The 13,781-nt window shown below is 53.3% G+C and overlaps 2 protein-coding genes across 5 annotated transcripts in view; one reads left to right on the top strand and one right to left on the bottom strand.

Annotated features, from left to right (window-relative positions):
• Window positions 1-1,281: 1,281 nt before the first annotated feature.
• On the bottom strand, window positions 1,282-5,739 carry LRRC59 (leucine rich repeat containing 59). Of its 2 annotated transcripts, XM_085240071.1 has the most exons (8): window positions 5,548-5,739; window positions 5,190-5,249; window positions 4,537-4,695; window positions 4,095-4,199; window positions 3,379-3,451; window positions 2,641-2,814; window positions 2,227-2,317; window positions 1,282-2,072 (listed from the first exon to the last, which is right to left on the bottom strand). In XM_085240071.1, the coding sequence occupies exons 1-8, from the start codon at window positions 5,650-5,652 to the stop codon at window positions 1,898-1,900; spliced, it is 942 nt and encodes a 313-aa protein (XP_085096197.1). In that variant the 5' UTR covers window positions 5,653-5,739; the 3' UTR covers window positions 1,282-1,897. The 2 variants fall into 2 exon arrangements, with proteins under 2 accessions (XP_085096197.1, XP_085096196.1); XM_085240070.1 differs by lacking the exon at window positions 2,227-2,317 and having other exon boundaries at window positions 5,548-5,737.
• A 1,718-nt stretch (window positions 5,740-7,457) lies between these two features.
• Window positions 7,458-13,781, top strand: part of ACSF2 (acyl-CoA synthetase family member 2) — a 36,036-nt gene continuing 29,712 nt past the window's right edge. Inside the window, exon 1 of one of the 3 annotated variants that reach the window (XM_010721618.3) lies at window positions 7,458-7,603. In XM_010721618.3, coding sequence (XP_010719920.1) covers window positions 7,473-7,603 — 131 coding nt within the window. In that variant the 5' untranslated portion in view covers window positions 7,458-7,472. Of the gene's footprint in view, window positions 7,604-7,809; window positions 8,151-13,781 lie in introns of those variants that run through there. The other 2 variants (XM_085240060.1, XM_085240059.1) reach the window with 2 other exon arrangements.

The following is a 13,781-nucleotide window of genomic DNA, read 5'->3' as shown; positions in this document are numbered from 1 at the left end:
GATTATATGTGCTGGAATTACGAGGTCTAAACAGTTGGCAGAAAAAGCTTTCTTTTGCTTAGGCTGGGGAACACGCTTTCCTGTCCACAAAGCCATCGGCACTGGTGTGCACAGTGAGGACAGTTGAGGTCTTTTGCTACAGAGGCACTTACTGAAATGAGTGCTGAGTGTGAATTGAACTGCATGCAAAGCATGGAAGTTACCTTCTGGAAAAGTGCCACCTCAAATGGAAAAACACCCATGAGCTGCAGTGGCTTCGCACACAGTGGGTGCCTCGGTGTGGCCAGTAGGTGCTGCTGACCTAGACTGACAAATCTTATTAGCCCTGCATTTGCTGCCTTAAGCAGGACTCTCTTCTAGGTGGTAGAGCTGCAGGCTGCTGCCAGGTGCTGACAAGCAGGTCTTTGCTTTGAGTGTTGTTTGCTGTGTTTCTGGATAGTAAGCAATGACCTGTTAAAGACCATGAGTTAAAAACAAAACCTAAAGCTGTTTCAAGGAAGCTTAGAAAACGTGCAATATACTGCTGTGTCAGAGGGCTGGGAAGCCTCTCTATCCTTTTGTTTTACATCCGTGCTGCTGATTACCTTTCAGAAGAAAAGGGAGAACTACAGGTGTATCGTAAGCCTTCTCCTAGCTTTACTGCTTCAATTATGACCTTGGTCACTGATATGAAATGGTACGGATGACTTCCTTGTAGTAGTGCAGTAACAGCGGAATTGCCCTTCTGTCAGTAATAATGCAGTCATTCCAGGTGTTACAAAAGAGGGAGCAAAGCAGGTGCCAAACACAGCTATGTCTCCGTGGAGTTTGTAGCATGGCTATTCTGAAACCTGCACTTGCATCATTACATTTACACTTCGCTTTGTTTTACAGTCACAAACCCTGTAAGCATATGACAAACTCGCTTGGTTTTCCTCTGGGTGGAGATTATTTAGAATTATTATGCCTTTACACAGCTGAGATTTCTTCTTTAGACAACGTGCCAAACCTCCCAGCCTTTGCAAGTCCCAGGGTGAAGTCTGGGCCGGGCTTTGTGCTGCTGCAACAGTGCCACCCAGCGCTGCGTGCTGCGGCAGCTCTCCTGTCTGTGTGTGTCAGATCCCCCTGCACTCACGTTCTTTGACAAGACTGCAGGCTGGCAAGAAGCCCTTTTTGAGCTGTAGCTCCTTTGCTGGTCCTAGCTGGCTAAAACGAGTGACTGCAGTGTTAGCTGTTTCTAGGATATGTAACTAAAACAAATGCTGTCCTGTATTAACAATACAAACATTCACTTCAGACAAATTGATGCTAAAAATGTTGTATTGAAAATTTTCAGTTTCTTTCAATAGTACATCAGCTTCTTCACTCCAACAACACAGATGCACAGCCATTCCACAAATGTCATTGGTCCTGGAGGAGGCCTACATACATTACTCCCATACAGTCATGTCATCAATTGCAGCACTAATAGAAACGAGAGCAAGAAATGGATATGTATTAAAAAACCTTATACCTGCATTACAGAGCTCAAACTACCTAGATAACTGAAAGCCACTTTTTTTCCACTCCAATAAATTGACATCTTTCTGTGTCTTAAGACCTGGATGTAAATCCCTCGGGGGCAAGAAGTATTAAGTTAATCTAGGCAGATAACGGGAGCGACAGGCCAACTGAGAAACATGCACAGCAACCGTGATCCCAACGAGAACTACTACTCTACGTGGAGTGGACCAGCAAATTAATGCTGACGGATAGAAAGCAGTTTCATCAGAACACAATTCCATAGGAATTCTGGCTGCGTGGATGGTGAAAGGAGATGCTGACAAAGCAGGCGCCCATCCAGGACAATCACTGCTGCGAGTTGTGCTGTAGCATGTTCTGCAGGGTTTTGTGGTTTTGCACAGCAGCAACTACATCTTCATAGAGAGTGTTCACACTGACGCACAGCGGTTGGTGCCGTAGCTCTGTCAGTTTGCAGACAGCCAAAGAGCAGAGGATGCAGAGCAGCACCAGCAGCAACGCCCTCAGCACCGACCGCGACCACGAGTGCCTGTGCCGCGCCGGCTGAGGTGCGCGAGAACTGGAGGCGGGCTCTGCAAAAAGAATGTTTGCAAGACATTGAGGAATCGTTCAGATATCCTTACCAGCCTACGTGATGCTCAGGGAACGTACTTTTCAGCCTGTGCTAGGCTCACGTTTTCTCACAGAACTCTCCTTATTGAACTATGGTCGCTTTAGGAGAAAGGCATGAGATTTACTTTCGTGGGCAGAAGTGAAAAAGGAGCAGAGCATCTGTGTGTTGCACAAGATCTGTTTTTAAACCTATAGTTCAGTACACCTATGATTAGATGAATGGAGAAGTTTTTAGGGGCACTCAGAGCACTTTATGGAACTTGTAGTTCAGCAGCTCATCAGGAACCCGGGTGTTAAATCGCTGTTTTACCTGCCTACAGCTGTCTGTCTGTAAGCCCTACTGCTGTGCTGCTTCCCCCACCCCAGGTCCCTCTCAGTACCTAAGCTGCATAAATGCAAGTCCGGCACTATCAAACCTATAATGCAGGTTAAGCACGATGCAGTTCCGTGGCAGTGGTCGTGTTCACTCTTTTCCACAAGGCATACATTAAAGCACACTCTACTGAGCTCACTGTGGACACCACTTACTTCGGGTCTGCGCAGTTTCCTTTTTAGTTTTCTTTTCCGCCTCCTGTTTTGCAGCTCTCTGAGCATCGTATTCCCTCCTTCTGCGTTCCTTCTCTTCTGCCTTCTCTCGCTTCCTCAGTTCCCTCTCCTGAGCCTCCCTGGCTCGCTGTTCTGCTTCACGCTTCTTTTCCATTTCTGGGGATTAATAGGAAGTTTTCCATTTATACAAAGGACTGTCATTGGCTTCTTCCTTACTACCTGCTTCTCTGCTCCTAATTGGAACCCCTGGACACAGTCCTGGGCAAGCTGTCTCAATGTCCCTGCTGGAGGAGGGAGTTGGACCAGATGACCTCCAGATTTCTCTTCCAACCTTAACTATTCTTTGATGCTCTGAAATCAAATAACTATCCTGTGCTGTAATGGTTTGTTCTGGTGGTGGTGGTTTTTTTCTTTTATTTATCTTTCATTCTGCTCCCTGGAAGCGTGCAAGATCAAGCTGAATGGGGCTTTGAGCAACCAGGTCCGGTTGGAGGCGTCTCTGCCCATGGCAGTGGGGTTGAAACGAGGTGATTCTTAAGGTATCTCCCAACCTAAGCCATCCTATGATTCTGTCAAGAAGGCCAGAGCTAGCATCAGTTATCTTTCTCCATCCAGCCATTCCACCCTGCTCAGAATTCCAATAGTTACAAACATTTGCCTGCTGGCAATCATTACTGTGGGCAGAATTCAGCAGTGTGCACGTGAGGACTCTGTGCTTACCTCGCTCTGCTTGGAGCTTCTGTTGCCTTTCTCGATCCTGCTCAGACTGGATCGCTTTCATGTGCTGCAGTACCTTCAAGTCCAAGAGAACAAGGTGAGATGCCTGCAGAAGGCTGGCGGCAGGGTGTGTGAAGGCAGTCAGATGGATCTGACCACTGCTCTGCTCAGACGGCCGCAGCAGACTGAGCCCTCCAGGTACGACTTGGAGACAACTCTCACTACATCCATCTTTGCAGTTAAGAAGCAGAGGTCTCTGCTTTAAAATTACCGGTGCTAGCAGTTACGGAGGATCATGGAACAGCTTGTTTCATCAGCCTGAACTATTTCACAGCAGCATGGCAAGGCAGTAACAGAAGTGCATATTTTAACTTTTTGCTCCACAAATCCCAGCAACAACTACTTACATGACCCTATGGTTTCCCATAGTAGTTCTATGAAGATTTTTATACTCTAGAGTATAACAAAGCCTATGCACAAGTTATTCTGTCTGATTGTGCCTTCAATTCCTTAGCAAAGCAGCATTTAGTCCTCAATTCTACTGACAGGAGAGTCCCACGCCCAGTTTTTTCTCTATAGCCATGGAAGCAGTAAAATCAGTGCAGAGAACTGGCACCTCACTGGCCAAAGAAACTTTAGAGCTTGCTAAGTAAAGAGAGGAAAAAAACCATCACCAACAAAGAAAAGAAACAAGAATAAAACAGCAGCAGGTTCCTTACCCTGACTGCAGCCTGCTTGCACTGCTTCTCATCCAGACAGTCTCCGGCTACTTTAGCTAGAACAGGATCCAGGGGATTGTCCTTCAGATCCAGCCACTTCAGGTTCTGCAGGAAGGGATGGTGAAGGGGAGGCTGTCAGAGCTCAGGGTAAGCAGATGACCACAAGCGTCACAACAGACCTGTGGTTATTTAAGAAATTCAAAGCAGAAGCAAAGAGTTGCTTGGTTTTCCCAAGAATGAAATAGGTATGGAAGAGAGTAGGGAGCTCAGTGTTCTCAATAGCCTGAGAGAATTTCCTGTGGGCTGTAGTGCAGAGACAGCTGAATTTTGGAAGGAGTAGTCATCAGGATCGATGCTTCACCACAGAAATCAACTTGAGAAGGATCACAAGACCCTGGGCTGCGTCCCAACGTTTACGTAACCGCCGGGCCGCCGGCTTTACCTTGAGCTGTGCAAAGCTGACGGGCAGGGTGACCAAACGGTTGTTGAGGAGGTCCAGGTGCTGCAGGCTGACCAGGCGCCCAAAGTCCACGGGCAGCTGTTGGAGCCGGTTTTTACTCAAATCCAGTTTCACCAGGTGTGTCAAACTGCAGAAATCTGACTAAAACACAAGCAAAAAGCAGGAAAAGCATTTCAGCGCCTTACTGAAGGGTCCTCAGAGGGGCTGTGCTGAGTCCGCACCTGATAAAAGCCCCAAACCCTCCGCTACCCACAGAACTGGTGGAGAATCCCCCGCTTCCTTTGCCTCGGAAAAGCGAGGTAGGTGACGGTGGGGCAGACGGAGCAACACAACTGAAACAGTGAATTCCTGCAGCTGCTGAGCCTGCTCCGTATTCACACCGCGATCCCGGCGGGAGGGTTCTGCAATGTGCTCAGCACAACCCTTTTCTCGTGAGCCGCTGTCTGCCCCGCAGCGCTGCCCGCACCGACCCGCCCTGCGCTGGCAGCAGCGCCTTCAGCCGCCGCAGGAGCAGCAGCGCCCAGGGCTCCTTCCGACCTCCGGCCGAGCCGGCGGCTGTTGGAGCTCCAACGATCTCTTCCCGACATTTCCTACCAGCTCTGCTTCATCCTCACAAAGGCTGTCGGGCGTCTTACCGGCAAGGAAACCAGGCTGTTACAGGACAAATCCAGCACGGTCGCTTTTGGAAGCGCAGCCTGAAAGAAAGCGGCCCCGCATGAACGCACGGATCCGCGCGGACACCTTCTGGAAGGCGCTACTTTTGTATCGGCCTTCCGCGAAGCTACCTTGTATCTCGACGGGGCCCGCAGCCGGGATTCTCGCTTTAAGGAGCAAACCGGCGCTATTCGCGCGGCCGGGCAGCGCCGCTCCGCCAAGCGGGCCGTGACGCCCCGCCGCCCGGCTCCGTCCCCGCGCGCCGGGTCACCGCGCCGCTGCCCCAGAGCCGGCATCGGCCCGCCGCTCCCGACCGGCCCCGCACGCTCGGACGCTCACCAGCTCCCTGACCGGCACCTCGCTCAGGCCGCACAGGCTCAGGTCCAGCTCGTTGCCGTCCAGCTTGTCCTTCAGGCTGCCCGCCTTGCCGCCGCCCCGCGCCATGGTCGCTCCGCGGACCCCGCGCCGCCCCGCCGCCCCGCCAGCCACTTCCGCGTCCACGTCCGCACCGCGGTGCCGCGCAGCGCCACCTGCCGGCCCGGAGCGGCAGCGCGCAGCGGTCCGCGCCTCCCTCCGCCGGGCCGCATCGCGCAGCGCCGCGCCTCCGCCTCCGCCGCGCTCGGAGTCCGGATTGTCTTTTGGGAGCTGCAGTTGGAGCGAGGTGTTCCTCTCTGCGAGGAGAAATTCTGCAACTTCTCTTCTGATCCGAAAGCTCCACCAGCAAAGTGCTCTCCTGTCCCGATTGACCCACGGCCAAAAAAGTCACAGGAAGAGTTTTTCCTGAGGCAGAGCCGAATTAGTGCTCCCCAGTCGCGGCATTACGGTGAGAACGAGCCCTGAGTTTCCAAGCCTCTACACGCATTGTGACCTACGTGCGCTTACAGAGGCGTTTGTAACTGCTGTGGCACAGCTGTGCCCTGGGAGCACCTTGGCTGCTCTGTGCAGCGTCACCGAGTCTCTCCCAGCACGGGGGGATCTGCTTATCTCAGATGTAACGGAGATTCCTGGAGGTTCTGAGCAAAGGCATGGTAAACAAGGTAAACAAGGATTTGCATCCTAGAAAATACCGTGGAAAGTACCTAAGGTTGATGTGCTTTCATCCAGGAGGTTATAAGAATTTGGTAAAGCGGGTTATTGTGCCTCCCAGTGGCAAGCTGACATGGCAGAGCCCTCTCTGGAGAGAAGCGAGGACTGGTTATGCAAAGCTCCTGCTTTTTGCAGCAAGGTTCAGAGGGCAATGAAGGGCAAATCTGTGCCAGGGAGAGGAGAGGAGGTCTGACTCCTCTTTTTTTTTTTTTATATCAAAGACATTGATTTTTTTTCTCTGTGGTTATACAACACTGAGCACATGTTGATGCTCCTGCAGTACAGATACAGATAATTGCACCGTGCTTTGCTGCAGCAGAGGCTCCTGGCCATGAACACCATACAGCCTTACATCATCTATGGAAATGCACACACTCACCTACCTGCTCACCAGTTTTTCACATTTCAAAGGCAAGGTTTTCCTTCTTCCAACCAAGTAAATCAGCACCACTGCTGCCACCAAACAAGCTCCTTGTGCTTCACGAGCAATGCACACTGAGAGAAATCCAAGATCTGCTTCTAAAGCCAACCATCCCAAACAAGAGATTTGGTTGCGGGCAGCATTTCATTATGTGGTTGTGTTACGAGCGTATTTTGTGGCTTTGATATCTAAGATTCACTGCAGCCAGTATTGATGCCCTTGTTCATAAGCTCTGTTGCACTCGACACGGTGAGTGAGCCTGGAAGCATCTCCCATTGCTGAACTCTGGTGTCCCCCCGGCAGAGGGGAAAACCAGAAGTGGGGTTGCAAAATGACTGCCAGTGATTGTCCTGCAGGTCAGTGGCTGAGTGAGAATCAGGCCACCTCTCAGCCCACCCTGGTGGCACCGCCTGGTTAACGTCTGTGTGATGTTTGAGACACAGGTTACCTTCTGGCACCGAATTTATACCCCGGCCTCCAGCAGTGCCCAGAGAGTCTGTCAATCATTTGCCACAAGGAATGCCACACGTGTCAGCCCTTCTGCACCAGTGTCAGTGCTGCTGTGTGCTGCGGGGCTCCTCTGGGTGCTGCCTCTGCCCTTGGCATGCCCGGCTCTGCTGCTCCTCACTGCTCTGTGTGATGTGACGGGGTACAGACAGCCAGGGAGTGCTGCAAGCCATTAGCGAGGTGGTAACTGCGATAACTCATTAAGTGGATAAGGCTAGAAATTAATTAGTGACTCACAGGGCTCTGACAGATGCAGAAAAACAAGCAAGCAGCGCTGGTTGCCTTGTCGGAGTCAATTTCAGCCCTTGTACCAAAGTCCGTGTCAGCCAAGGCTCAGGGTTTGCGTGAGGGCTTCGGGACGGCTGCGGCAAAGCGCTTGGGGTGAGGGAAAAAGTGGCAGCTGGGACAGCCTGGGGACAGAGCAGAGGAACAGAGCTGCAGGGCAGGGAGCTGGGAAGAGAAGCGAGCAGGGCGACGGGGCTCAGTGCCGTCAGCAGCGTGCGGGTGGCCGGGAAGGAAAGGGGGGATCCCGGAAGCCGCGGCCGTGCCCTGGCACACGCAGCATCCCCCCGCCGCTCCAGGGGGGAACCCACGCATGGAAGATGCTTTGCGACCTGCTCCACCCGGCAGAGCGGGCGGGGGTTAGCAGGGCTCCCGGCTCCCACCCCCTCCTCCCTCCAGGGCCGGGGCGTTGCGGGCGAGGCCGGCCAAGCCAAGCCCTGCCCTCCCCGGGGCCGGGCGAGGCCAAACCGGGGCTGAGGAGGGCCGGGCCGGGCCGGGCCGAACCACGCACCGCCCCCGCCGGAGCCGCGCTCGGAGCGGAGCGGGAAGGCGGCGCGGCCCCCGGCTCTGCTGTCGCCGCACTCATGGCTGCCGCCGCATTGCTCGCAGCGCTGCCCCGCCGAGGGCTGCTCCGCCTGAGCGCGCGGTACGGCCGGGGCCGGGGGCTGCGGGGAGCAAAGTGAGGGGGGTGGAGGGGACGGGGCTCCGCGGGGCAGGGTGTCGTTGGGGGCAGCGGGGAGTTGCGTAGGGCTGAAGGGGGCGGAGGGACGGGGGTGTCGAGCCAGGCGGTGGCTGCATGCAGAGGGGCCGGGTTGGGCTCGGGGTGCTGGAGGGTCAACTCGGTGCGTCGCCGTACTTTGGCTCCCCAGTGTCCCCCTGAAGCAGCAGCAGACGGGCAGCCTCCTCCAGGGGCAGGGACAGCCCCGCGCAGCGTGCGGAGGAATGTGTTCAGCCCGGGGCTGAACTTTCTTTGTGCAGCAGCTCCATCCCGACTGCGCTGTAACGCGCGACGTACAGACGAGCTCCTTTCTCCTCCCCGCCCAGCGCTCCGACTCGCGGGCCGTGCCCGTCGGTGTCCCTGTACCCGTGTCGTTATTACGGCCGTGCAGAGGCTGCTGGTCTGCAGCAGCGCGGGGCCGGCAGGTCCGTGGCTCCGAGCAGCTCTGCAGCTGGCCGGTTCTCGCTGCCTTTTGGAGCAAGCTCCTAGGAAAAACGGCGACGGGAAAGCAATTGGCTTTGAAGGATTAGTTGGAATTCAGACACTAATCCCACCCGGAGGCGTGACTTCCAGGAAGTGGCTCGGCAGGGTTCGCACTCGGGGTGCAGGTAATCCTTTTCAGCTGGGCTCTGATGGGGAGATACCATCTCAGCATCTGTTCTTAAGAAACAGGAGGGAAGCGACACAGAATATTTATTGCAGTTTGGACTCCAGCCCAGCGTTCCGTGTGAAGCTGGGTGGCAGAACAGTGACTCACGATGCCTATTTGGAAGAATAAACTTTCTAGTACCGTGAAGACTTAGTAAATTCTGCTCTCAGCATTGCGCAGTACTTATCCTTTGGGCAGAACGAGGCACGTGGGACAACACAGCCAGTCTGCTGGAATTGAAACCTGAGGGCTCTGTGAAAACTCTGGAGATCACCAGTGCTCCAACTAAAGTAAACAAACAAAAAGTAATCAAAAGGTGATCAACTCCGCAGCCAACAGGGTTGTGTTAAAGAGCAAGGAGGTAAAGATAGTGCAGAGCCGTGCTGGCTCCCCACTCCTTCCTTGCAGTTGTTTTGTATAAAAGACCCAGGACTTGTTGCTTTGGGGAGGTGATCGTAATGGATTTCCATGAGTGAGAAGCTGGATGTGGAGTCCTTGAGCTTCCCCAAATCCGAGCTCTGTAGTTGGGATCGGTTCTGAGCCCCGTGAGGACGGGGAGCAGCAGCAGTCAGTCAGCACCCCGCGCTGCTCAGGGCAGCTCTGCGCTCACTGCAGGGGATGAGGGGTTACACCTCCCTTCTCAGGGTAATTTCTGCAGAGATGGAAAAAGAGATGAAAAATGAAACCGGTTATCTTATGTCAGCAGCTGTAAAACGTTGCTCAGGGTTAATCACACACAGCTCCTGGGATTGATTGAGACTGCTTTATAAGGTTTGATGGGTGCCTGCTGGGTAGCAGTGTTTTATGGGCCAATGCGATCTACCTGCTGGCCTTGCTTTCACATGAGACAAGGAGGAAGCTCTTCCCCCGCGCCCCGACGTTTCTCTGTGCAGTGTTGCTGCTGAGGTGGCTGCCATGCAGGAGCAGCATGGTAGTGATGCTGGCTCGTTTGCAGGCACTGCAGGCTGCTTTGCTGCTGGAATGCGTTGCTGAAAGAAGATGTGCTCTCAAAGTTTATTGGTGAAACCCAAGAGGAGTTTTGTTTGCCTTCTGCCAGCTGAGGCAGGGAAAGGAGAGCTGCCATCAGATCAAGCCAGCGACTCCTGACTTGTTTTACCTCCAGCTGTGCCACAGGAGGGGGTGGAGGGTGAATTATTTGTCTTCTACAGCAAAGACTAAAGAAAATATATAAATCCTTCGGACCCATTCCATTTAAACATTCTTTCTCTTGAAATGCTCTGTGCAGTCGCTCTCGTGCTGGCTGTTGGCTCTGGGCAGGAGGAGGCAGCCTGCTGTCAGCATGGTGCTGCTGATCGTTCCCACGTGATGCATCTGCCTGCTTCCTTCTGTTCTAGGCTCCCGGTGCTTCCAGAATGCTGTTTTACTTTGGCCTGCACCTTTTGCTTTTCGCTATGGCCAAGAAATAAGTAGTACAGAAGTGCCAAAGCATTTCCAGAGATCAGATTTGAATCTGGGGAGCTCAAACCAGATGAAAGCTGTGAGTTTTGCTCCCTTGGTGTTTCTGAAGAGAAGCATTTTGAGACCAGTTAGTGATTCTGGGCTATGAGCGTGAGCTATTTCAGACCCGGATTTCAAAGCTGCAGGTGTTTTTGGTGCAGGGTGGGGGCCTGGGAGGCAGCTGTTTGCTTCCACACTGCGAGGGCATTGCCACTGAAACTCTTCAGAGTGCAGAGTTTTGTAAAGAAATATTTCACAGTTCTTTGACGTTCTTTCATCCCCACATTTGGGACAGGGAGGGAGATGGAGCCATGAAAACTGGAGGAAGGAGGAGCTGTGGTTTTGCTCGGGGTTTGTGTGTTAAGGAGTGAGGATCAGGCCCCAGAACGTTTCTGCACGGGAGAATTTCTGGGGACCACGTGAGGAACTTTCAGTGTTCTCAGATTGAAAACAGCCCCTCATGCACGGGCCTTGGGGCTCCGGCCCCCGTGAGGTCAGTGGGAGCCTTCGCCCCCTCAGCCTGGGAGGAAGTGGGGCTGTAAGCTGAGGTTCTGCTCTGCCTGCTGTGAGCTTCACACCTTCATGGCAGCGGTGCAGGGCTGTGCGAGCAGCTCAGAGGACATCAAAGGAGACTGCAGAAAGCATAAAGATCAGACTATCAGCTGCAGGGCCTGGATTTCAATTGAACGTTCTCTTCCTTTTTCTTTCTGCTTCTCGTTTTGTCAGCCCCGTGCTGGGGAAACACGTGAGACCAGATGTATTTTTTAACCAGTTGGTCGCGGCTCCCTTGGATTGAGTCCCAAGAGAGCGCGGTCGATGAAAGCCTTCTGCTGCTCCCAGCACAGCACAGGGCTCCAGGGCTCCGGGCGATGGGGGGATGCACTTGGTGGAAGAGCTCTTGCTCAGCAGGTGGGCTCTGCTCGCTGACCCCAGGCTCACCTGACCCCGGCTGTCCGAGGCAGCTCAGCACCGAGCAGCGCCTGCTTCTCCGTGCAGCTGGTGGGAAATGTGGAGCATCACCATAGAGATGAGCTCTGCTTCCACTGGAACTGGAGGTGACTTGGCTGCAGAGAGATGTGAGTGTGGCGGCCTCCACTGATATTCTGCAAACGGTTTATGGTTTCCTGCCCTGGCAGTGTGAGGAATCATAGAATCACAAGGTTGGAACCGACCTATAAGATCATCTAGTCCAACCGTATGGGAGGGGCTTTTCTAAAACTGCCCTGCAGCAGCGTGAGGATGGCTCACGATTGCAGGAGCTGCCGTGTTCTTTATTGCCCCCCTAAAAACACTCTTCTGTGGATTAGGGAGAGCTTTTTCAACTCTTATCAAAGGCTTTTGTTCTGTGGAGCTTTCTTTCATCTCCTGGTCTTTATATGTGCCTAGCCCAGGAGCTTTGAAAGAAAAGATAATTCTCTGTACTGCTTGTTCGATTATGTCCTCCCTCCTCCTTCTGGGGCAGCCCTTGCAGCCGCAGGGTGAACTGCTGTACAGAGCAGTGAGAAGTGACTGCCTGAACAGAGCAGAGCTGCCGTTGCTGACAGGAGTGTGGGAAGAGGGTCAGGCTGTGCTGCTCTGCTCTGTGAGCCCAGCTGCTCCCAAAGGCAGCAGCTCTACTTGTACCGGCCAGGAGGCAGAAGCCCATCTCGCTGAGGAAGTAACCCCCTGCTGATCTTGTTCCTCATGGGCAGCAAAGCAAGTTCTCGGCTATTAGCACAAAGGCTTTGCAGAGCACTGATCCCATAATGAATGGGTAAAATTTGATTTCAGGGCGGTCTGTTTTTTTTCCTCTGCCCCACGTCTGTGAACAAAGGGCAGTGCTGCTTACCCCCGTCCTTCCTAGGAGTATCCCGAGTCAGGAGTGGAGGAAAGAAGGTGAGGAGTGAGGAGAGAGGAACCAGGAGGTGGCAGTGCTGGTGGGGCTGCATCCTGCCTGGCAGGCGGCTGCTGGGCAGAGAAAGGCTCAGAGCAGAGGAAGGGAGAACAGCAGCGCTGGGATCCTTGACAGCTGCGGTTTCAGAGGAAGTTGCCGCTTTTGTGCTGAGCGAAGCAGCTGACCGTCAGGGAAAGCCGTAGTGATTTTAAAGCGCTTTTCACTAGTGCTCTGCCCACAGCTTCTTGCTACTTCCCCTTTCCTCTCCAGTATCATTTCTGTGCTCAAGTACTGCGTCCCACCACTTCTGCCAAGGCCCTTCTCTGCTGAAATGCCTCCCAGGTTGTCCTCCGTCCTGATGTCTCTGTTTGTTGTGTATCCTTCTCTCCCCTGCCAGCCTGCTTTGCTGGCCCTGCAGCTCTCTCCTGTCATTGCTCTGCTAGCTCCTCGTTTTATTGCTGCCTCTGTGGTTTTGCTCCCGGAGGCAGTAAAGCACGCACAGCCCGCTTAGTGCTGCACACGCTGGTCATTACTCTGCCAGTAGCTCTCGGTTAAGGCTCAACTCCTTTGATCTCTTCTCAACAGTTTTTATGCTCTGAGATAAGACTGTCTTGTTCTCCCCAGATCCTTTTAGAACAGGTTAAAATGACGCAGCACTAAGTTTTGTTTAACTTTCTCAGCCATCTCCTCTTCCCAGCAGAAGGAAGCCGTTACAATGAACATCCCCGCAAACGTTTTCATTGCTGTCCTTCCATGTTATTTGCACTTTTTAATGTTACGATCTCTCAGTAAACTGCCAAATCCACAGTCTCTCCAGATATTTAGAAATGTTTGGAGTAGTTTTCACAGCAGATGAATGAGAGCAGCACAGCGAGCAGCAGGCAGTGCGCCTTCCCTGGGGCTGCTGGGGGCTCCTGCCCTGGGGGTGAGCGGTGTTTTGGTTTCAGCCCTGTGCTGTGTGCCTGCTGACTGGGCATCTCCAGGTGGGGCAGCTGCTTTCCAAGTGCTTTTGGAGGTCCTCTTGATCTTAGGCACAGAAGCGGCTGCATGTGATTCCCTATAGTGCACCTAGGTCTTGCTGGAGCTCACTAGTTCGGTTTGTCATCTCTCTTTCTGGAAGAGGGAAATATCTCACAGTGGCCCCGACATGTAGAGATAAGTGAGGGCAAGCACGTTTGTGTCCCAGGATCTTCTTTCAGGGTGGTGGCTGTTCTTTCGAAATCTAAGGAGGATAGCACCAGCTCTGATGTTCATTTAGCAGCCCTGGCATTGAACCACCTTCCTCATATTTCTGTGGCATCTCACAAGAGCACTGGTCTTAACTCTGCTGTAGGCATGTTTCTGCAGGTGTGGTGTGCATGCGGTGCTCTGCCTGGGCTGAGCGTGGGACGTGCTGGGGATGCCCCTTTGTTCTGGGTCGGGTGATGCTGTGATGCTGTGATAGCTGCCTGCTGTTTGAGCTGATGCAGAGCAAAAGCTCTCTGCTGACTTCAGTGGGATGCACTGCTTACACCTCATGGGAGTGAGCCACTGGGCCTTGGGAAGGAAAAAAACCCGCTTCTGTCTGATTCAGTTCACC

Source organism: Meleagris gallopavo, chromosome 20 (genome assembly GCF_905368555.1).
Source record: "Meleagris gallopavo chromosome 20, MGAL_WU_HG_1.1, whole genome shotgun sequence".
Lineage (NCBI taxonomy): Eukaryota > Metazoa > Chordata > Aves > Galliformes > Phasianidae > Meleagris > Meleagris gallopavo.
This window is presented reverse-complemented; position numbering and strand designations above follow the sequence as displayed.

Coding starts and splice junctions, on each gene's coding strand:
- LRRC59 (XM_085240071.1), bottom strand. CDS start 5,652: ATGGCGCGGGGCGGCGGCAAGGCGGGCAGCCTGAAGGACAAGCTGGAC. Junction 4,696..5,189: donor ACAGCCTGGTTTCCTTGCCG/GTAAGACGCCCG, acceptor CTTGTGTTTTAG/TCAGATTTCTGCAGTTTGAC. Junction 3,452..4,094: donor GCAAGCAGGCTGCAGTCAGG/GTAAGGAACCTG, acceptor TTGGACTTGAAG/GTACTGCAGCACATGAAAGC.